This window comes from Sapajus apella, unplaced genomic scaffold, assembly GCF_009761245.1.
Source record: "Sapajus apella isolate SASKATOON/1434 unplaced genomic scaffold, GSC_monkey_1.0 scaffold52, whole genome shotgun sequence".
NCBI lineage: Eukaryota > Metazoa > Chordata > Mammalia > Primates > Cebidae > Sapajus > Sapajus apella.
In genome coordinates this window covers 5,325,974-5,348,931 of record NW_022436992.1, presented here as the reverse complement: position 1 = coordinate 5,348,931, position 22,958 = coordinate 5,325,974, and the positions used below count along the sequence as shown (strand labels likewise).

The window sequence follows — 22,958 nt, the reverse complement described above, 5'->3', positions numbered from 1 at the left end:
CTGGAAGAATTGGCAAAACCTAAGCTATCTAAAATAACAAGAAGAAACTGTTGTTGATTTTTTACCTGTAAATTCTCTTAGAATTTGGTTTCCCCAAAATGAGTTATTTGCTTTGTGATGCTTGTTACTTACTGTATCTATTATACTGGAGTAAATGAAGGACAATGTGAAATGCTTAGATGTGATTTGTAACTTTGGCTCTGCTGAGCTACAACTTGTAACTTTGGCTCTGCTGAACTGTTCTGGTAAAAAGAGGAACTCTGTGAAAGGGACTAACCACGTAGCTTGACTGCCAGAGAGAGATGACAGCGCATAATGGGCTTCTCGTTGCAGAGAGCCTATAAATAGACGTGTAATGGAGAGGCTTATTACCTAGATTCCATTCCCAGGAAAGGCGTATTGATTAGGGCCCTGGAGAGGGAATGCAACCCTTATGGAGAGCCTATAAACGGATGCATGAGGGGCGTGTGTCTCTGTGGTTGAGATAGGATGTAAAAGTCTTTCTTCTCCCACTGCTCCTCCAGGCCTGCATGGAGCTCCCTCTTCTTGGAGTTTTGTGGTCAGGCTGGTTGTCCTGTGTCAGATCCTGTTCCTTCGTAACTGTGAGCCTAATATGTTCTTGCTGATAATCATAAGTTTATGTTTAACCTATATTCTTGCTAAGGTATATGATTTCTATGCTGAGATACAGAAAGTTATCTTTACATTGTTCTGCTTTTAAATAACACATTGTGATTTTTGTGCACCAGTTTTTGCAAATGTATTTTTTTGTGTATAATTATCACTGAAACTTTGCATAACCTTGCTCACCCTCCTCTATTGAAAGAGCACAATAAAAAACTGAGGTTTTCAGGGGAATGTCAGATATCCACAGAGCGGTTTTATGTGGCGTCTCCCCTGGGCCCAGCTTTAAAGAAAGCCTTTTCCTTGTCTCTCTTTTTCACTGACCACTCGATCACTTTGAAAGATCTTAAACCTGTGTTGATGTATTGGGAGCTGGTCTCGCCAATATTCAATCATGTCAGAGGTTTCTGTTTTAATTATCTTTTGTTAATGCAATAAGAAAATCAATATTTTTATAAATCTGCATTAAATTCTTTTCTAAAAAGTATCCAAATGAATCCTTGTATTAGATATAACACCTATGTTTCATTAAGTCAAAGCCATTACCATTAAGTGGTGAAGGAAATGGTACTGAAAGCAAGCCTGTATTACTACAAGCATAGCACTAGGCATTTCCAGTCCCCTTAAACCATCTCACTTATCCTTTCAATACTGTTCTGAGGTAGAAATTATTATTTTCTATATTTAACATTTAAGGAGAGATTAAGTAACCTACTGAAGCTATTACCATGAGTACAGAATTCACAACTGAGCCTCTCTGACTCTAAAGCCTGTGCATTCACAATCCCTACTACAATAATATAAATAAATTACAAAATTGAAAATAAAATTAAAACATTAATGTGCACTTCATACAGAAAAGTAGATTAACCTTATAATTTTTCAATTATAAAATAAAATCTTTGTTTGAATTCTTTCCCTTTGAATAGATTAAAAATATTTTTTTGTATATGTATCTTATATCCAGCAACCTAACCCCATTTTCATGTTACTTTTAATGTTATAAAATTATATCCCAAAGAGGGCTTTATTAATCCTCTTCCAAAATTTACATGGTACATTCGTTTATTTTAAAAGACTTAGACTATTCTTAGAGTTTTTGTTAGAAAAAACTGCAAAATTCTATTAAATCTTTTTAAGTATCTATTAATACAATTTATTGATATAATAAAGTATATTTGTTTTTTTCCTAAATATAGGCCACCATTATATTCTTTAAAAATCCTATTGTTTCACATATATGCTAGTCTTTTCATATACTGCTGGGAGCTATTTACTAATAGCTTATGTGGGGTTCTTTTTTCATTTAAATTTTCAAATGAGATAGAATCATCATTGCCCTTTTCTTTAAAAAGTTTAAAATGTGACTTAAATTTTTAATGTTAAAGTTATGATTCTCTAAAAAATGATTAATGTTCTCTATATTTTTCTATGGTTAGAATAAAGAACATTTCAATATCAGTGCTTCAAGTGTCTGATAATATTCAGCTATACATCCATCTGTTCTTGTGCTTTTTTGATAATTGATCTTTAAACAGATTTCTAGTATTTAAATGGCTTATTACAGTTTTCTACTTTCTCCTGAAAATATTTTAGCACTTTATTTTTTCTAGGCATTCATTCCCTTCCTTAAGATGTTCATGCTTCATCAGAGCAGAGTCATATCTAATATTCTACTATACTTCTTTTAACTTTTGTTGTTTCTGGAGTTACTTCTGCTTTCTCATTTATAATTTTATATACTCTTTCTTTATATATTTTCCATAATTTGTCCCTCAGGGGTTTATGTTGGCCATTTAAAAGAATAATCAAATTTTGAGTTTATTTAACTATTTTTATTTTGCATTCCATTCTAGTGATTCCAGTTTTCATTGTTATTAAATTCTATTCTCCTAGTTTCTTTTGAGGTTCTTTCTCTAATTCCTTAAGATTAATAGTTTATTTTTTATCTCTTTTCTATCTTCAAAGCTATCAAAAGCTAAAATTCTACAATAATCATATTTTCAAAGCTATCTAAAGCTAAAATTCTACACTGATCATATTTTCAAAGCTATCTACAGCTGAAATTCTATACTGATCACTTTTACTGGATGCATCTATTTTGTTAGGAAGGGATCTTCTTTTTCATTAACTCATATATAGTTTGTAATTTCCCTTTGGTTCTAAGAGTTGTCTAAGAGTGTTTCTTAATTTCCTAATAATTTTTCTTCAGTTTTATAATAAAGCTGCCTAAAAAACTGTGTTCATTTTCTAATAAAACTTCTTAACATAGAATTTGACATATTGAAATCCCTTCTTTTTTTGAATGTATAAAAAGTTCAGATATTTTCAATGGCTAAACTTCCTAAGACGAATACCTTCTCATTAGCAGTTTAATAATTTTAATAACATGTAATTTCTCCAAAAGGAATCTTGCTATTTCAACATTATGAAATAAATGTATAGGCCTCATATACATCATTATTGAAATGAAGTAAGTTTTTATGGGATATTTTAAATACTCATCAACAGTAAATTCCTGTCATTTCTCATGACAGTGAAAGAATTTTACTCAGAACCCCATAACTTCTGGTTTTCATTTCATCCCTTATCCATCCTTATTAGATGCTGTGAGATAGCTATGGACATATTGTGTCACTGCATATTGCATTTTGTTCAATGCATAAAGTTGTATGTGTTTGATACAACTGTGGCCTTGATTTAGTTCTCTCACAGTTCCATAGTTTGCTTTAAATGTAGAGTATGAAGTTTATAGCTAATATTTCCTTATCTCTTCTTTCTTATCCATAAGTTCTTTAAGGGTCAACTGTCACATCAGTCCTATCATGAAAGTTTAATTCCAAGGGACGAATTGGTTAGCATTGATAACACAGTCAAGTATTGTAGGGAAATAATATCATATGAAAAATCCCATTTTAAAATTCACGCATTTAATTTTTTTAAAATCAGTATGGAATACTAGGAGGAAATATAATGTACATAGGCATGAGGAGACTGGAAGGATGTTAAGTCTACTTACAGTGATAAATCCCTGAATGAAATTCAACAAAAGTTTTAAACATTCTACTGTAATATGTGAACAAATATGAATTAGCCACTTCACTGTCCTTAATTTGAGGAAATATTTTAATGCATTGCTTTTGTCTGCAACAGAAAGACTTCAGATAACTGGACTAGAAGACACATGAAAAATAATTTTGTTTTGTTTTGTTTTGAGGTGTAGTCTCGCTTTGCCTCCCAGGTTGGAGTGCAGTGGCACGATCTCGGCTCACTGCAACCTCTACCTCCTAAGTTCAAGCAATTCTCCTGCCTCGGCCTCCTGAGTAGCTGAGATTACAGGCATGTGCAACCATGCCTGGCTAATTCTTGTATATGTAACAGAGATGGGGTTTTGCCATGTTCACCAGGCTAATCATGAACTCCTGACTTCAAGTGATATCCTTGCCTGAGCCTCCCAAAGTGCTGGTATTATAGGCATGAGTCGCCACAGCCGACAAAAAGAATTTTTAATTATAATCTTAGATATGCTATTATTTAAAAAAGCTAAATTCAAGGGTAAATTACAAGTATATAAATTTTAATACATAAGGCTATAGAAGTGTAATATTGTGGTAGCTCATGCCTGATTCACTTACATCCTTCTCATAAATTATATAGTATTGGTTTATGGCCTGAATATATAGCCATCAAACAGGAAAAACAGCAGCTACATTTACTCAACATTTGTGTTATACCAGGTGTTGTATTCTAATATTTTCTTTCATTTAATCTGTATGATAAGGATTAAATATACTTATATGTACTCTGAAGTGAAAACTCCAAGGCTAGGAAAAGGTCACTCACTTTTTAACTGATCTGGAAGAAGTTCCTTTCAGACCAGATTGTTCTGACTCCAACATGTCTCCTAAGCCAGTCTTTCTCAAGCTAGCCATGATGAAAGGCCATATTTTTCTTATTCCATTATCTCACAGATCAATATTTTATAAAATCCAACATGATGAATAATTTAAAAAATTAAACATAAACAATTATAGGTCTATATTTTATATTTCGGTTCAGCAGACAAAAAATTACTCTGTCAAACTTCTATAAAAATTTCAAGTGTTTATTCTCAATTTGTTCTTACTGCAGACTACTAACAAACAATTCATGAATCAGCCCTAGGCCACAGGGTACAATCGGAGTAGGTGGCCAACATACTTCCTATCAATATTAAGTGAGCCTATCAATACCAGGATTAGGTGTTTCTTGCAGAAATGTTTACAGAATTAACAAGAGTCATGACCAAATGAAAAATGTGCATGAATCTCATAAAATGTTCTCCAGTTACATACAAAGATGTCCACATTCTAATCCCTGGAATTTGTGAATGTGTTACCGTAAATGGCAAAAGGGACTTTGCAGATGTGCTTAGGTTAAGGATGTTCAGATGGAGAGATTATCTTGGAATAACTGAGTGAACCCAGTGTAATCACAAGGGTCTTCATAAGAGAGAATCAGTAGAGTGAAGATTCATTGAAGAAAATATAACAGAGGAAGCTGAAGTCAGAGAGATTTGGAGCATTGTGCTGCTGGCTCTAAAATGGAAGAAGGTGATGCAAACAAGGAATACAGGCGGACCTCAGATGCTGAAACAGGCAAGGAACTAGATGCTTCCCTAGAGCCACACTGTTCTTAGAACTTCTCACCCCAGGACTGTAAAAGAAATGTGTTTTATATTAAGCTAATAAATTTGTGAAAATTTGTTATAATAGCAATTGGAAACACAGATTTTGGTACTTGGAAATGGGGCACTGCTAGTAACAAATACCTAAATATGTAGACAGTGGCTTTGGAATTGGTAATGAGAAGAGGCTGGAAGAATATGGAGAAGCGTAATACAAAAATTCTACATTGCCTTGAACAGGCTGTCATTAAAAATAAAGATCTGGTTAAAGACTGCTGGTATGGACTCAGAAGGAAGTGAGGAGCATGGTAAAGAAAACCTTTCACGTCTTGGGGAATATCTAAGTTGCCATAAATAGACTGTTGGTAAAAAATGTGGGCATTAAAGGAGATGCTAGTGAGACCTCAGAAGGAAATGAGAAACTTGTTATTGGAAATTGGAGAAAAGAGAATCTTTGTTTTATAGTGACAGGAAGCTCAGCTGGGCTGACTCCTACAATTATGTAGAAGTCAGAATTACAAGTGATTAACTTACATGTTTAGCTGAGGAGATTTCTAAGCAAAATATTGAAAGAGTGGCCTGGTTTTTTCTTGCTCTTTATAGTAAAATATGTGAGGACAAAGATGAATAAAGGGAATAACTATTAAGCCAGAAGAAACCAGGACTGGGTGACTGGGAAATTCTCAGCTTATGAAGACTTCAAAACACCAACATTAGGAAACGTCCTTTCAAGAAAGCATACTTAGAGAGAAAACAAATTTTATATCTGGATAACATTTTGCAAGTGCCTCATAAGGATTAAAAGTTCAAAGTGAAAGGAGGGCTCTTTGAAGTTATGAGGCATGTGATTCGTGGATCCCCTCAGACACTTCAACAGAGGCCAGAAATGGAGATGAAATTATCCAAGAAAGATCTGTAGAGGAGCCTGTTTCTTGAATGAAGTGAATACTATGGATGTACATAGGAAAATAACAAGGTTCTTGAGAATCCCACAATGGTGATAACACCAGCAGCTTGGACTGACGAAAAGGATGAAATGCAAGAAGGCTGATGGACACCCAAAATTCTACAGGTGGGAGATGGCTGACAAAAATACCTGGTTGAAAATATGTGCAACCCTTCATGAAAATGAAGAAATAATTTTGGACTAGATCCAGAGGGCATAGAGTCAAGTCACAGAGGATTATTCATAGGCCTTGAAATCTAATGGAGTTTTCCCATGTAAGTTTCTACATTGCTTGAGACTGGTAACTCTTTTTTCCTTCCACTTTTTGTGTGGGAATGTCTGTGACTGTTACCCTATGCCTGTTCCTCCATTGCATTTTGGGAACATATAGCTTGTTTTGTGGTTTCACAGCTAGACAGATGGAGAGGAACTCTGCTCAAGGACGGATTATAAACAGATCCTTAGCCATACCTAATTTAAATAATTTGGATAATGAGATTTGGGACTTTTAAGCTGATGAAATTTAGATGATAGTTTGAACTCGTGTTGATGCTATGATTGGTTGAGACTTTTGGAGACCTGAGGATGTGATGAAATGTGTTTTGCATGAAGGAAGGATCTGAATCTTTGGGAGCCAGAGGGTTGACTATGGCAGGCTGAATTATGCTCCCCAAAGATAACTCCATTCTAATCCCTGGAAACTGTAAATATGTTACCTTAAATGGCAATAGAAATGTTTTGGGTGTGATTGGGTTAAGGATCTTGAGATGGGAGGATTGTCCTGGAGTATTGGGGTGGATCGAACATAATCACAAGGGATCTTACAGGAAGGAATTAGGACAGGAAATGTCAGAGCCAGGATGCAAGGACAGAAGCAAAGGTCAGAATGAAAGAGATATTTGAAGATGCTACATTGCTGGCTTTGAATATAGAGAAAGGGGTCAAAGGAGTGAAGTGGTTTCTAGAAGCTGGGAAAAGCAGGAAAATGGATTTTCTTCTAGAGTCTCCTGAAGTAATGCAACCTGATCAATACCTTGACTAGAATATTTGATCTCTAGAATAATAAATTTGTGCTGCTTTAAGCTACTATGTAGATGGGAATTTATTATAACAGCCACAGGACAATAGAAATGCCTCTAACTTAATTAGGTCAAAAAAAAATTCACATCCCAGGAATCTCAAAGTTAAAATAGCAAAGAATATGCTTCACAAGACACTAAAAATTAATGTATCAAACTTAAAAATCCTGATGACATTTTTCTGTTGACAGTCATCTTGTGGAAATGTGACAACTGTGACAACACAAAAATGGAACATCTCATCACCCCGATAGGATGAATTCTGTAAACTGAAAGAAAAGTAATTCAATAAATACACATTGCTGTTGTATAGTCAACACAGTTTTTTCCTAACGGTGCATTAGCATCTCAAAGTGCAGGAGGAATGGTTTATTTAGACTTTGAATCTATTACTGTAAATGAGGGCCCCCTTCACCGAGGACCCCTCTTCAATTATCTCATCAACTTAATTTCAAAAATCATACAAACAGTTTTAAAAAGCCATTTCAAATGTTATAGGGCAATGAGATTGCCCATAGTTCAGGTGGTAATATATATTCAGTAATCGGAATTATAGCAAGATTTACTCTCTTTTAAGGATGCCTAAGTTCTTTCAAAAGTCCGGATATAATCACAATAGAAACACACATACAACAAAGTGGTTTCAAAGCATCCCTTACCTGTGTAACAAGTGGCTCCAACAGCCTTTCCACGGTTAGCGTCCGGATTTCCAAACTTTTGGGGTCCCATTTCAAAATGATAGGTGAAGTTGCCGAAGTCATGCTCCCTATGGGAATACACGTTATCAGTTAGAAATAATGATCTTTGAAATAAATTATAACTTTGATAATTCAAAATGAGGAAATCACTGAAAATCAGAACATACTGGAAGTTCACCTCTCTGGGCCAACTTGGTCAAGTTAGAGATGAGAAAACCAGAGCAGTAGACTGTGAGGTGGCAATGTTGGAATTCGATTAAAACGTACTCAGCATACTGGTATACATTAGGTCTGCTTTTGGGACCCAGTTGCCACTGAAATCTTTCATTTACTCAACAATGAGTATGCATACCTACCCGCTACATGCTGCAAAAGATTTTTGGTCTTGCCTTCAAGTTGGTTAAGGTTTAAAGCTAGAGACACGCAAATCTGGGAACAATTAAGCCTCAGTGTGACACATGTTGTGATTAAGAAACACAGAAAGGACTATGGGAGAGGTGAGGAGGGGGCATCAATGTCAATCTGGAGAGAACAACAAAGAATAGCAGAAAGCAAAGTAAATCCATCAATGATTACTAACTGTAGGGCCTCCTGTTATAACAAAAGGCTGCTTCTTTTCTCTTCACATCATAACTGACCCCTGAAGTAATATCATACTCCTTGGACAAGAGTTTCAGTCTCTTAAATAAGAAAAACATCTTGCAAACTAAGTGCCAACGGTTCTGAAAATTATCTGCTACTATTTACGTGCTCTCTGATTATTCACTACATTTACATTCTTGTCCCATAAAATCAGTGACTGATAAGGTTATTTATTTCATTCTAAAGCAATCGTCTCTTACAGAAGAACCACTGACATGCAGGCAGCAGTCTCCCCATAACAGGCAAAAAATTACAGTTCTAGCACCTTCAAAAATTATACATTCTATGAGGGTGTGTTTATCTCATCAAGGAATTGCTAAATACATTCTGACATCTAACCACGGGACAAGCAACCTTAGATTGTACAAACTGAATCTGAATTATTTGCCTTAATACCAACATAAATCAAAATGTCCACGGATGTTCTCTTATTTTGAATCAACGTCCCCATTCAATTCCATCCTTATAAATCAATACAGATGATCGTTTCTACTGGAATTAATATGACAAAGAAGGCCTATCACAATAGGCACTAGTAGAAATGTACCTCTCTCCTACAGCTAATCCTTTTGCAAACAGATCCAACCAATTTGCTTCAGAAAAAAGAGAAGAGGCAAAGACACAGTGTGCTGGTATTTTAACTCTCTCCAAATGCCATGTTTAAAATAAACTAAGCATAGCAATCCAACCATACAGACCAATTTAGATTTGGGTTTCTTCATCACCACAATAGTTGGCACCAACATGCTGCCTGTCCTCCAAAAACCTAAAAACACTTTACACATTTTCCATTCACACTACCAACTGCCACAAAGCAGCTGTGTCATACACATGGCTGGGCAGCACACCTTCTCATGCCATAGAAGGATAAAGATGCCAGATGCTTCCTGCAGACACTGGGATACCTTCATCCCTGCTGAAGCCAGACCTACCTAAGTGATCTTAGTCCAGTACTTATGACACAGCTATTGCAAGTTTCTAGGGAAGGTCCCTGGGAACCTTTATCAAACTCTGATGGAACTCCAAGTGGCATAATAATGATAACGAACAAGGAAGTTCTGTAGGAAAGCTGGATACTCAGTAGTGAAGTCATTGTAACATGTAAGTGGCAGGTACTGAGTGAGACCGCATAGAGAATTTCCATTATAATCTGGGCATGCTGGTATATACAGCCTGATAGATCATGGAAGGCACATAAAATTACAGCTGTTTATTATCTAACTTTAAAAAAATGACACGAAAATTCTGGAATGAGAAACAAAAATGCTGGGGCAATCACAGCAGAGACATGAATCTAGCATGCATCAAGCAGAAGTGAGGGATACTCCTTGTACAAAGATCTTAAGCCAATTATGAGCCAAGAAGCAAGAGTGAGTTAGGGCCTTTAGTCCTGAAGGTCACAGAGCCCTTATAAATCTAAAAATAAAAGACTAATAGTTCTCAGACAAATCACTCAAATTAATTTATTCCTTTGAGGATCAATCTTTTCAGTCGTTTCTTGTGACAAAGGTAAAATTCGATAGCAAAGGAAAGGTTTCGCGGCAATAATTTGTTGAAGTGGAAAAATAAGTCATAGAAACTTTAAATGCTGTTTTCTAGCCATGCTGTTTCTGATACAGTTGAGGCTAAAACCAGGAATTCTGTTTCTACCCCATAATCTTTTCACCAGTTTACTATCCACATTAGCAATGAACAAAGGGAGTGGTGGTGGGGACTGCAAAATCCCTACCTCTAAATCCACACGTTGATATCTAAGATTCCCACTGAATTGCCTCTAAGGGGCATTTTAACTTCACATCAGCTATTGAGCACAAGGTAGAGGAAGGCAAGAAGCTCCCCTGCCTGCAATACTTCAGCTGGAATCATCTTTGCAGTTTGCTGTTTCTAGAAAAAGTATTCCTGTCCTGCTACATTCTGCTATTTTCAAAACATTTGATTGCTTTCTGCTATCTATATTAGACCTTGTATTAGGAACATTTTCCTTATGAAAGCCCTTGGCCAATGGAATTTCATGAAAACAGAAAAAAAAAAAATTCTATTCCAGGACAGTAATCATAACCATAGTCTTCTAGATTCACCCATTAATGATCTTTGCCTCCAGATTTCTAGTATGAACAAATGAGGGCAGATAAGGCAAAATGAGTCAAGCATCCTCTAGAGCAAAGAAGGGAGGCAATGGTAGTCAGAAAATAGGAACTGATGATTTGGTATGTGGCCTCTATGAGAAGCACACACAATAATGCGACTCCTAACTGAGAATGTCATCCTACTGGTATAGTCAATATTTATGAATTACAAAGGACAGAGAAAATGCATAGGCTTCTGAGGTAGATAGGAGGATTTTTCAGTAAATAGTCATTTCCTTCCCATCCTCACCTCCATGAGAAGAGAATATTTTCCTGCTCCATTGCTATTGGGGTTTAGCCAAAAGGAATGTTAAGAAATATGATGTGAGTAGACATCTGGAATGTGCTTACTTAGTTATGCTTCTCCTCTGTGCTATTGGCTTCTGCCCTAAGAGTCACATATAACTTACTGGTCCAAAAAGAAAGGCACATTCAGCACACCTGAATCCAAGATGAAGCTGGAGCCAAGCACAGCCTAGTCAGTCAACTCCCAACCAAACCACCAACACATGATCAAGAAGTAAATGCCTGCTGTTGTATGTTGCATGCCACTGAGATTTTGCCATTAACTGTTTGTCAGCAATAGCGAACACAATGTTATCAAATCGACGTTTGTATAAATTGAAGCCCTGAAATTTATTAACTCTGTGATATTGTTCAATTGCCTGCCCATTCTGAGTCCCAGTTTCCTCAAATGAAAAATCAGGATAATATGGAATTTATAGTCTTATTGCGAGGATTAAATAACTTAATGGATAGAAAGCACGCTAACATTTCTGGAAGTATTTGTTATTATTGTTACGTTGTCATTATTTCCCCAAATTTGAATTTCCTTTTTTGTAATTCTTTATCTCTGAAGTAACAGAGATAACTCATTAAAATAGAGATAAAGATTTATATTCCTCTGTGTGGAACAATCAAATCGAATCAAACGAGAAAACAAGAGAACAAATCAAGTCTGTAGTCTCACAAGAGCTTCATCTTTCTGAGGATCAAATGATATATAGTCTCCATTCCATCTGTGCAATTAATACAGTCTGTTTGCCCACAAAAGAAAATGTACATAAATCAAATAAATTTATTCTCACTGATTGGAATTCAAAGAACAAAAATCATATTTTACTCACCTTTGGTAGAGAGGCTTAGAATACAGACTGGACTCAGTCAGAGTGAAAAACAAGATTGTAAATAACAAAGACAACAAGATTGTCTTCTTCCACACAGCACAATGTTACCAGCTTATAAAAAAGCTCCTAGAAGTTTAATTTCTGAGAAAACTTTCTTCATAAAAAGTTTTAGCTGGGCACAGTGGCTCATGCCTGTAATCTCAGCACTTTGAGAGGCCACGGTGACTGGATGGTTTGAGCCTAGAAGTTTGAGACCAGACTGGGCAACATAGTGAGACCCCATCTCTACAAACAAATATAAAAATTAGGTGGGCATGGTGGCATACTATTATAGACCCAGCGAATCCGGAGACTGAGGTGGGAGGATCACTTGAGCCCAGGGAGGTCAAGGCTTCAGTGAGTCATGATTGTGCCACTGTACTCCAGCCTGAGCAACAGAATAAGATCCTTTCTCAAAAAAAAAAAAAAAAAAAAAAGAAAGAGAAAGAAAGCAAGAAAGATAAGAAAAGAAAAGAGAAAAGTTTTTTTTTTTTTTTTTTTTTTTTAATTATACTCTAAGTTCTGGGGTACATGTACAGAAAGTGCAGGCTTATTACATAGCTATACACGTGCCATGGTGATTTGATGCATCCATCACCCCATCATCTACCTTAGGTATTTCTCCTAATGCTATCCCTCCCCCAGCCCCCCACCCCATTATAGGCCCTGGTGTGTGATGTTCCCATCTTGTGTCCATGTGTTCTCATTGTTCAACACCCACTTATGAGTGAGAACATGTGCTGTTTGGTTTTCTGTTCTCATGTTTGTTTGCTGAGAATGATGGTTTCCACCTTCATCCATGTCCTTGCAAGGGACATGAATTCATTCTTTATTCTGGCTGCATAGTATTCCATGGTGTATATGTGCCACATTTTCTTTATCCAACCTATCACTGATAGGCATTTGGGTTGGTTCCAAGTCTTTGCTACTGTGAACAGTGCATGTGCCTTTAAAATAAACATTCGTGTGCATGTGTCTTTATAGCAGAATGATTTATAATCCTTTGGGTATATACTCAGTAATGGAATTGCTGGGTCAAATGGTATTTCTAGTTCTAGATCTTTGAGGAATCACCACACTGTCCACCACAATGGTTGAATTAATGACACTCCCACCAACAGTATAAAAGCGTTTCTATTTCTCCACATTCTCTCCAGCATCTCTTCTCTCCTGACTTTTTAATGAACCACCATTGTAACTGGCATGAGATGGTATCTCATTGTGGTTTTGATCTGCATTTCTCTAATGACCAGTGACGATGAGCTTTTTTTTTCATATTTTTGTTGGCTGCATAAATGTCTCCTTTTGAGAAGTGTCTGTTCATATCCTTCATCCACTTTTTGATGGGATTGTTTTTTCTTGTAAATTTGTTTAAGTTCTTTGTAGATTCTGGATATTAGCCCTTTGTCAGGTCAGTGGATTGCAGAAAATTTTCTCCCATTCTGTAGGTTGCCTGTTCATTCTGATGATAGTTTCTTTTGCTATGCAGAAGCTCTTTAATTTAATTAGATCCCATTTGTCTATTTCAACTTAAGAAAAAAGCTTTAGATTATGTTTCTATGTAAGGAAATAACACAGACCTCCTGGTAATATTTTAGATAATTTCATATTCTTTCTGTGATGGTAAGAAAGAGGCATGGGCCAGGATGCTAGCAGCCATTTGCCACTCATGATAAAAAAGACAAAACCTGACACAAATGAAAAATCAGAGTAAAATGAGCTCCTCTATGAGCAGCCAAGTGTTAAGGGGCTTGTTTCCTTGGACAGTATCCTGGTAAGTAGAAACTGACTCAAGTTCCCTCACTCCAAGGAATGCCTTCGAATGCCAGATATGTTAATGCAGTACATCAATCACTGAAGAAATTCTTCTTTTCAAACCTTCCTGGAAAATGTATTTTTGGAATTCTCTGCCTAACCTTTAAGTTATCTTCATTCTTTCTACTATACTTTCATATCACCATAGTCCAGGATGCTTTTCAGTTGCAGAGGGGACCACCCAAACCTGCTTTCTCTCCAGGAAGCTCTGGCTTCAGATTCTCCTCAAGAATTTTTCTCTTCACCAATACTGAGCACTCCTGCCATCAAACTCCATGAAGCTTTATCACAGGCTAGGCTAGTTTTAGTTGATAAAAATTTAGAAGAAGTTAATAACTGATAATGTCTGTCATTATCAGAGAGTTGTGGAGATAATTCATCTGCCTCCACACATATGATGTTGGGTCAGTTATATTCCTAAGCTTTGGTTTCATTATTTGTAAAACAAGGATGGTAATAACATTATATTATTAAAGGATTTGTTCTGAAAATCAGTGGAAAAATCACACATGCAAAAGTGATGGTTTTTCTTCTTTGCTATGTTGTCCACATGAATATTATACTAACCTTCAAGACACCAATTGGTGTAGGGATGGCACTGGAAATCTCATAAAACAAGATGCCCGAAAAAGTAGATTTATTCAGAAAGGGAGAGAGATGAGATGAGATGAATTTTCTAAATTTCTTAAGCATTTCAGGATCAAGTCTGAAAACCTTGAATTGCATTTTTTCTGCCTTTTTTGCATTTATTTCTTTAAATTTCTCCCCGATTTAGGGTAGCTGGAAGGGTATTATTAGTACCAAGTCTCCTATACATTAAATTTCTTTTTCCATGAGTAAAATAACACTGGCTAATGAGCTTTTACTATTACTTCCCATTTATAAATGAGAAAACTACAGTATAAAACAGTTAAGAAAGTTACTCATGGTCATAAACTTGAACCTTGGCTAGGTGTGATTACTCATGTCTGTAATCCCAGTACTTTGGGAGGCTGAGGCAGGAAGATTGCTTGAGTCAAGAAATTTGAAACTGGTCTGGGCAACAATGATGAAACCCCATCTCTACAAAGAATGTGACAATTAGCCGGGCGTAGTGGCGTGCACCTGTAGTCCCAGCTACTCTGGAGGCTGATGCGGGACGATGGTCTGAGCCTGGGAGGCAGACGCTGCAGTAAGCCGAGATCACACCACTGCACTGCAGTCTGGGTGGTACAGTAAAACCCCATCTCAAAAAAAAACAAAAAATTTGAACCTAAATTTTCTTGACTTCAGAGTTTATGCTCAAAAGCACTCTGGTGTACTGCTTCTAGAGAAGAATCCCAAGGCTTAGTTACACCATGGGGCTTCTGAATCATGGGAGGAAATAGAGGTAAGGACAAAAATTAAAAAAAAAAAATGAGGAACTAGTCATTTCTGGAGAATGAGAGAGTAAGAGGCAGGAGAGAGACATAAAGGAATGTTAGACCAGATGAGGAAGATGCCAACAGCAGGTGTTCTAATCCACTCGTGGAGCCCATGGGCAAGGTGGCTGCTTTTCCTGGTGAGACAGAACAGGTCTTGATGTCAGTTACCCCAAGTTGACATTGTTTTTACGTGGTGAAAGTAGGATGCTGGCTGTGAAACTGGGCCAGCTAGCGAGCAACACAGGGGCCTGGCAAAGTCAAGAGAAAGAACCTGTGAGGTGCAATGCTAAGTAGACAAAATTTTGGCCCAGTGACCTCAGCCCCCTGCCTTATTCTTGTAAATATCTTACATTACACGATCAAGGGGATTTTACAGATGTGACTAAGGTCAGCGGCCTTTAAAACAGGGAAATTATCCCTAATTATCTAAGTAGAACCACGTAATCACATGAGCCCTTAAAAAGCGGATCTTTTGGCCAGGTGCAGTGGCTCATGCCTGTAATCCCAGCACTTTGGGAGGCCGAGGCCAGTGGATCATGAGGTCAGGAGTTCAAGACCAGCCTGGCCAACACGTTGAAACCCCGTCTCTACTAAAGATAAAAAAATGATTAGCTGGGCATGGTGGCAGGAGCCTGTAATCCCAGCTACTTGGGAGGCTGAGGCAGGAGGATTGCTTGAACCTGGGAGGTGGAGGTTGCAGTGAGCCCAGATCTGCCGTTGCACTCCAGCGTGGTTGACAGAGTGATACTCCATCTCAAAAAAAAAAAAAAAAAATGTGGATCTTTCTCCTGGCAATTGGTGGAAGAGAACATGATACAGGTACAGCAGAAGAGGATGTAGGACAGTAGGACAAAGGGAAAAAGCAAAGGGATTTGAATTGAGAAAAACTTAACCTAGTTCTACAGGGGACACATGAAAAGCATGGAAAAGAATGTGGGTGACCTCCGGGAGCTAAATGAGTTCTGGCTGAAAATCAGCAAGGAACTGAGGGTCTGAGTTCCACAAACACCTGGAACTGAATTCAGTCACCAACCTAAATGAGGTGAGAAGTGGATTCTTCCCCAGGGCCTCCAGTAAGGAATACAGCCCTATCAACACCTTGATTTCAGCCTTGAGAGATCTTAACAAGGAGGCTCAGCCATGTCTGCCTGGACTTCTGACCTTCAAAAACTAAGTAGTAATACATTGGTAAGTTACTCAGTTTGTGCTAACATTTTTTACTGCAGCAATAGGAATCAAATACAAACAGTTCTCAGATGTATGTTTCCATGACAATCACCTAGAGGCCATGCTAACACAAAAATTCTGGGACCCACCCCAAGAGTTTCTGATTCATTAGGTCTGGGGTGGGTTGGAGAATTTTCATTTGTGACAAGTTTCCAGAGGATGCTGCTGCTGCTAGTCCAGGAATGACACTTTAAGAACCATTGTTGTAATCAGGAACCATCACCACATGTGCCAGCAGGGGAGCAGTGAAGAGGAACACATGGGATATCTCTGCTCAGACTAGATGACCCATAAGAACATCTTTTTATTTGGGGCCCATAAAACTAAGTCTTCCAAATATGTTATCTGAAATAGTAGTTCTAGTTTTCTGTTGTTAATTTTTTTAAAAGTACCTCTAGGATCTGGATACCCTATTGTAAGGTGCTATTTTCTGGAGCTGAAGAGAGTATCTGTGTGTATGTATCACAGGCAGGAGCAGAAAGTGAAGAATAAAACAGGAGAAGTCTTTTGTATTATTCTCTACATATCCTTAGAGAGTTAAAGGCATCCCAGCTACCACCAGAATACACTCTGCCCTGACACCATGTCCAAATGGAGGTTAGGGGAGGATGGCATTTGTCACTCTTCCTGGTGCTGCCATGTGTATGAAAATTTCCTGTCTGGTGGCCAAACTGTGGGAAAAACCTGCTTCTTATGTTCCTCCATTAATTTTGCTCAATTTAAGCTCATTTCTCCTAACTTTGACCAAAAGGAAGTAGTATATCATCCATCACTATTCTTTACACAGTAATCATTCAAATACCTCGCTCAGTGAACTGAGAGGTGACCCAAGATGCAAACTGCTGCTGTAATTACAGGATATGTCACCCCTTTTATTCAAAACTGAAGCGATATGAAATGTCTAAGTAGTTTTTTCTATTTGCATTGAAGGCAGGGTGGGGTGTGGGTATCTCTGCTATTGCTAAAGTGTAGTTTAGCACTTCCCTCAAGTATTTGCAAGACCTCTATTCTTGGTAAATCTATATATTTTAACAAAAAACTCACAGAAATGCTGCAGAACAAAAATATCATTCTAATAATCTGAAAATATTACTGTAATAATACTCAATGTCAAAGCATAAATGCATAAATAATGCCTTAATAAACATATCAAACTATTATATCCTTTTCAGAATCTCCTTTTTCTTCTACCCAAATAAACAAAATGTTACCAAAAATATATATATGAAGAAAGCTCCAAAGCCTCAAGTCTTTCAAGGTGGTAAATTGAGACTAATAATATATGGCCTAGAGTTTGCAGATTAAAAAGAAATAACCATGTCCATAGCTCACTGAAATGGGTTTTCATACTTACAATAGCATACTCATACAATTTAATACTATGTGGCAATTTTATAGAAATTGACTACTCCTGGAGTATGCTAACAGACAGTCAGTAATTTGAAACTGAAAATAAAATCTAGTATCTGTCAAATTCATTTCCTTGCTTTTTACTGCATTCATAGTCTTATTTTAATTCATTTACGAAACATATACAGACTCGGTGTCTCCTAAATTATGGGTTGTTTTCCACTTGGGTGTGAACCTATGTGGTATCCAGGTAGGTAGTGCTTACTCATATGCCACGTGAGGTGTCCAGTGTCCCATCAAGGACTCAAGTTGTCTAAATGAAATGACTTATTTAGAAATTTGAAACTTGCTTATTATCCTTCAGCAACACTGCAATTCAGATTTGAACAATAGAGTCCAACAACTGAAAATCAGAACTGTTCGTATTCCAGGTAATGTTTTTTAAGGAATTATCTTTACAGTCCAAAAGGAACTTTAAATTATTCAGTAGAAACCTAGCTTATTTGGCAATTAATTTATTCTTTGTTCTTCAGCCCATAAATTAGAATTCCATATGCAATAACCATATTTCTCAAATCTTCACTAGTCTCTCATCATTTCATATTTAGATTATAGCAAAATAGCCACCAAACTGCCTTCCTTTAGTCTCACTGTATAATTTAGCCCAAACTAATTATCCTAAACATTGCTTTTCTAGAAAACCAGAACAACTGCTTAATTCTCTTTTCCAACAACTCCTCTTTGTAATGAGGCAGATATTCCACTTTCTGATCCTGCTCTGTTGGATCTCATTCTTTAACAAAAGTCTTCTGCTCCAATCAGGTGGGTACCACATTACAACACATGGTTTATGCCTCTTCCCAAAGTTTCTACCTGGGACACATCCCTTTTCATCCACCAATATCCAAATACTGACATCCTCACCCTGCACCTTCTGCATAATCCCCAAATCAAGACTGTATTTACAGTCAGTAACAGAAGATCTTAACATTTTTCTTAACTGGCTCATTAAGAAATTGACATACAGTTTGACATAACTCACCAAGTTATAAACTCATTAAGACACAAATTCAGTTTTTCACTTATTTTCTGTCATCTGTAAGATATAGTAGAGAGTTAGACCCTTCATAAATGTTGATTAAATGTGAACATCTGAAATATCCAAATATTTATATTTTTTAAGTATCAGTTCTTTATATTTTCAATTGTGGGACCATTTCCTAGAGAGTAATAGTGTTGAAAATAAATTTCAGACATATTTTTAGACATATTCTTTGTTTAGTACTTCCCCAAACCCTGAAAACACACGATGTCTTGGTATTATTTAGAGAACATAATTTATATTCGGATTTACTTTTATTTATTTTAGAAAAATGTACAATTTCAGTACATATGAGAACAGGATAATAGTTTAACGTATTAAATCGTGTCCCATTTTTGTTCAGGAAAAAGTAACTTTGAGACTAATGATATTTGATTCAGTTCTGATTTCCACATGAGTAACTTTGTGCAAAGCATAGGTCAAGCTCTACGGGTTAGCCCACAATGCCTCCCAGGAAGTCTTCCTTCTCCTCATTGACTCAAATCGCATTTTGTCTTCAAGGCTCTCTCAGGTCCCAAACTCTTTACGAAGTCTCCCTGTTTACACAAGTCCTATTAACTTTTCCTTTCTCTGAATTCCACCAGTATTTAGAATAACTGCCATATAATACCTGATTCGAATACAAGCTACCTTTTGTTGTTCTCTATTTGATTTATGTAAGTTTTGTGCTCTCTAATGTATTCAGGAACAGAGACTCTTCGCTTTCACAATGATTAGCAGTATTGGGCATTACTCAAAATGCTATGAATACTCATGGACTTGATTCTTTGCCAAGTTCATGTTTCTCTCTCTCTCTCTCTCTCTCTCTCCACACACACACACACACACACACACACACACGCACACACATGTTAAAATATAATACAAATGTTCTTATGTAGAAAGATTTTTTTTTTTTTTTTAAGTTCACCACTTTAGCTGCTACAGACCTGGGGAAAAAAGTAAGTTTTCTCCCTCAGAATGCCTTCGATATTCTTTTTTTTAAATGTAGCTTTTATTTTGTTATGAGAGTCTTTTGATTTATACTAAAACTAATCTATTTGATCCAACCCATATTTCCCACAAAGTTACCACAATATAATTTGAATCCCATTCGACAAGGCTTTGAAAACCCTCGAATTATAACCAAGTCGTACAAGAGTTAATTTTCAAAAGTAATTTGAGTATTAAGTATCTTTACTTAAAAGTTAAACAACCAAGTTTAAAAAGAAAAAAAAAAAAACTTTTAATGAGGACTTATGTCCCGAATACATTAGAAACTCAAATTTAATTAAAAGTTTTTTTAAGTAATTTATATAAATTTTACTTTTAATGTAAGAGTCTATTGCTTCTCAATTATTTCTTTGAAAGCTTTTGATATTCTAGCAAAGAAGTGTAATCCCATAACACATCATTAAATATAAAGTTTTCTGTCTCTTCCATCATTCAGTTATCCATCCGTCATTTATTCAATGCCTATATACTAACTACCTACTCTGGGCATGCGCCAGTTAGTTGATGTGGGAAACATTAAGGTGAATTAGACTTGCTTAATGCTGATTGGTGAGATGAGCTTTGTTCTGACTCATCAGATTATAAAAGCAGGAACCATTCACCAAGAGGGGAGCCCTCAGAGAATGAGCTCTGCTGGGATGGGCATCTCTGGGACCATTAAATCATTTCATTTTAACTTGGCATTTAGATCAGGCAGTGTAGAGGTAACAAATGGCAGCTTCAAAATTTGAATGTCTTAATAGAGCCATATTAAGTAGTTTGTGCAACAGAGTAATGGGAAAACAATCAATGATCTTTTGAATTGCTACCAAAAAAAAATACAGAAAACAAATTAACCCAGACTATGAAAAGCCATCCAAGTAACCTTACAATGGAGAGTCAAGAAGACAAGTAATCATGATATAAAGAAAGACATGCAGATATTTAAGAGCTATTTTCAACAGTTAAGTAGTCAGAAAAATACTTAATTAGTATCCAAGGACTTGTATTTTTAAAGCAAGCTCTAGTGAATTATTGTCTATTATTTTAAAAGTTGAGGCTAAATCCACACATGTGCTGATAAGTTATAAAGGAATTAAGTAGCAGAAACTCATAGGGAAATTATTTAAGCGTAATAGACCTGCCTCATGCAGTTTCCTATGTCACAGACTGGCTGATTCACTGGATCTAATGTGAACAGGTACTGCTTTGCATCCAGTGGCAGCTAGAGTAAATGGGAAATAATTCTCCTGCATTGTGTTAGCCTTGCCCCTTTCAACTGAATTATGAGACTTGAAAGGACATAACACATTACAGCAATTATATTTGTTTAGAAGTCTTTTACAGTGAGGATTGATATTGCAGCACAAGTTGTGTTCAGCATATATTCTCCTTAGTAAATCATCTCATTAAGCTTGTTCATACAGAAAATCACATGTGTAAAGAAACAATAACAAAGCTTTCCTTCTGGTCATCAGTGGCATTTAGTTTTATATTTGTGAGCCAAAAAATACCTCAGGTAGTATGCTTTTATAAATATAAATAATGAATCTACCGTGGTTTTAGGAAATGCAAATGAGGCCCTGTTAATTTTTTACATCTCAAGATAGTGTAATCCTTTCCATTAATTTCATGATACTTACATTTCTCAACAGCAAAGATTTCAATGAACACTACAGGTCATTGGTCAAAGTTTATTATAATTATTAGTAGTTTCATGTTGCCATTATCAAATCCTGGTGTGCTGGAGTCCTTGGTCAATGACTGAGAGTGAGAACATGTGTACAAGACAGTCATGGAGGAAGGCACGAACACACGCTGTCTAAGCAGTTACTGTTCAGGCACTTGACCTATGTTACCTTATGCTATCTTCACACTGCTGTCAGGTCAATAGTGATGGTACCCCAATTTAGCCCATAAGAGAACTAAAGCTTGCTTTTCCAAGGTTAGTGGAATTCAACCAAAGTTTGTTCCAAATCTGTGTTTCTTCCAAGATACAACTGAACTTCCTGAAATGTGTTCAATATGTTATTTCACGAGTGGTAAGTCTTGGGTGGGGGCAGAACAGACTAAGAAAACACACAGCTTTAAGAAACTTCACAGAAATATGTGGATAATAAATCCCTAATGTATTATTTAAGGTAGCTGAAGTCATTAGGGACCACTTCTGACCTTTCGGTTTGTCAGAGAAGACTAGACCTTTCTAACATGCATCTCTTGATACTATTCTCAAGATAAAAGTGAACAGATAATGGACTAATCCAGTTTAGAAGGTCTTTGTTTCCTACAAGTTCAAAAACCTTCAAATAGCTCAATACATTCATACATCAGCCATAGTCATTCTAAGATGACCAGAATCCCCTCAGATGACACATCTACAAATGTATCACCATCTATTTATAGCCTTAGCTCCTTCCCAATTGCCTCACTAAAATATGGGGCTTGGGTCTTCTTTCCTGTATTCCATCGTTCCCTGACTCCTGACTGAGGCCTCACTTCATCATTTGTACTCCACTGTATCCTCAATTTCCCCCCTTTTCTGGCTCTTCCCAGGCAGTGGAAAGTACTGTCTAATTAAAAAACTAAAATACAAATTGTTTTTTTAAAAAAAAGATCCTTCACCATCCTACTCCTCACTTGACATTCTATACTTCCCTTCTCCTTCACAGCCTAGCTTCTTGAAAGGATAGTCTATAATGCCTGTTCCGCTTCCTCACTACCTACTCATTCCTCATCCCACAACAATCTGGCTTCTGCCCTTGCCATTCCACTGAAATTAGCCTTGTAAAATTATAAATGATCGTCTAGTTACTTAATTCAATGGACATCATGTGATTTCCCAGCTTATATACTAAAATTAGAAAGATGTGGAGAAGATTATCATGGTCTCGGGCAAGAATGACAAGCAAATTTATGCAGCATCCAATATTTTTATGGTATGAACTCATTTTGTTATATATAGACATATATCTGGATATAAAGAATACATTTGCATAGAGAAAAAAGTCTGGAAAGATATACATCAAAATTTTAACAGTAGTTATGCTGGGCAGTGGGTTTAGGGTGATTCTTAAATTATAAAAAATTATATATATTTTTCACCACATACATTTTATATATATATATATATATATATATATAT

The 22,958-nt window shown here is 36.4% G+C and overlaps 1 protein-coding gene and 1 non-coding gene across 6 annotated transcripts in view; one reads left to right on the top strand and one right to left on the bottom strand.

The window, feature by feature from the left end:
- Window positions 1-22,958, bottom strand: part of CTNNA2 (catenin alpha 2) — a 1,139,605-nt gene that overhangs the window by 986,882 nt on the left and 129,765 nt on the right. For all 5 annotated transcript variants that reach the window (XM_032243720.1, XM_032243721.1, XM_032243722.1 and 2 more), the window contains exon 2: window positions 7,975-8,081. In XM_032243720.1, coding sequence (XP_032099611.1) covers window positions 7,975-8,076 — 102 coding nt within the window. In that variant the 5' untranslated portion in view covers window positions 8,077-8,081. The remainder of the gene's footprint in view (window positions 1-7,974; window positions 8,082-22,958) is intronic.
- Window positions 22,648-22,749, top strand: LOC116527046. The gene has a single exon (XR_004258359.1). It is a non-coding gene; the product is annotated as a U6 spliceosomal RNA (small nuclear RNA).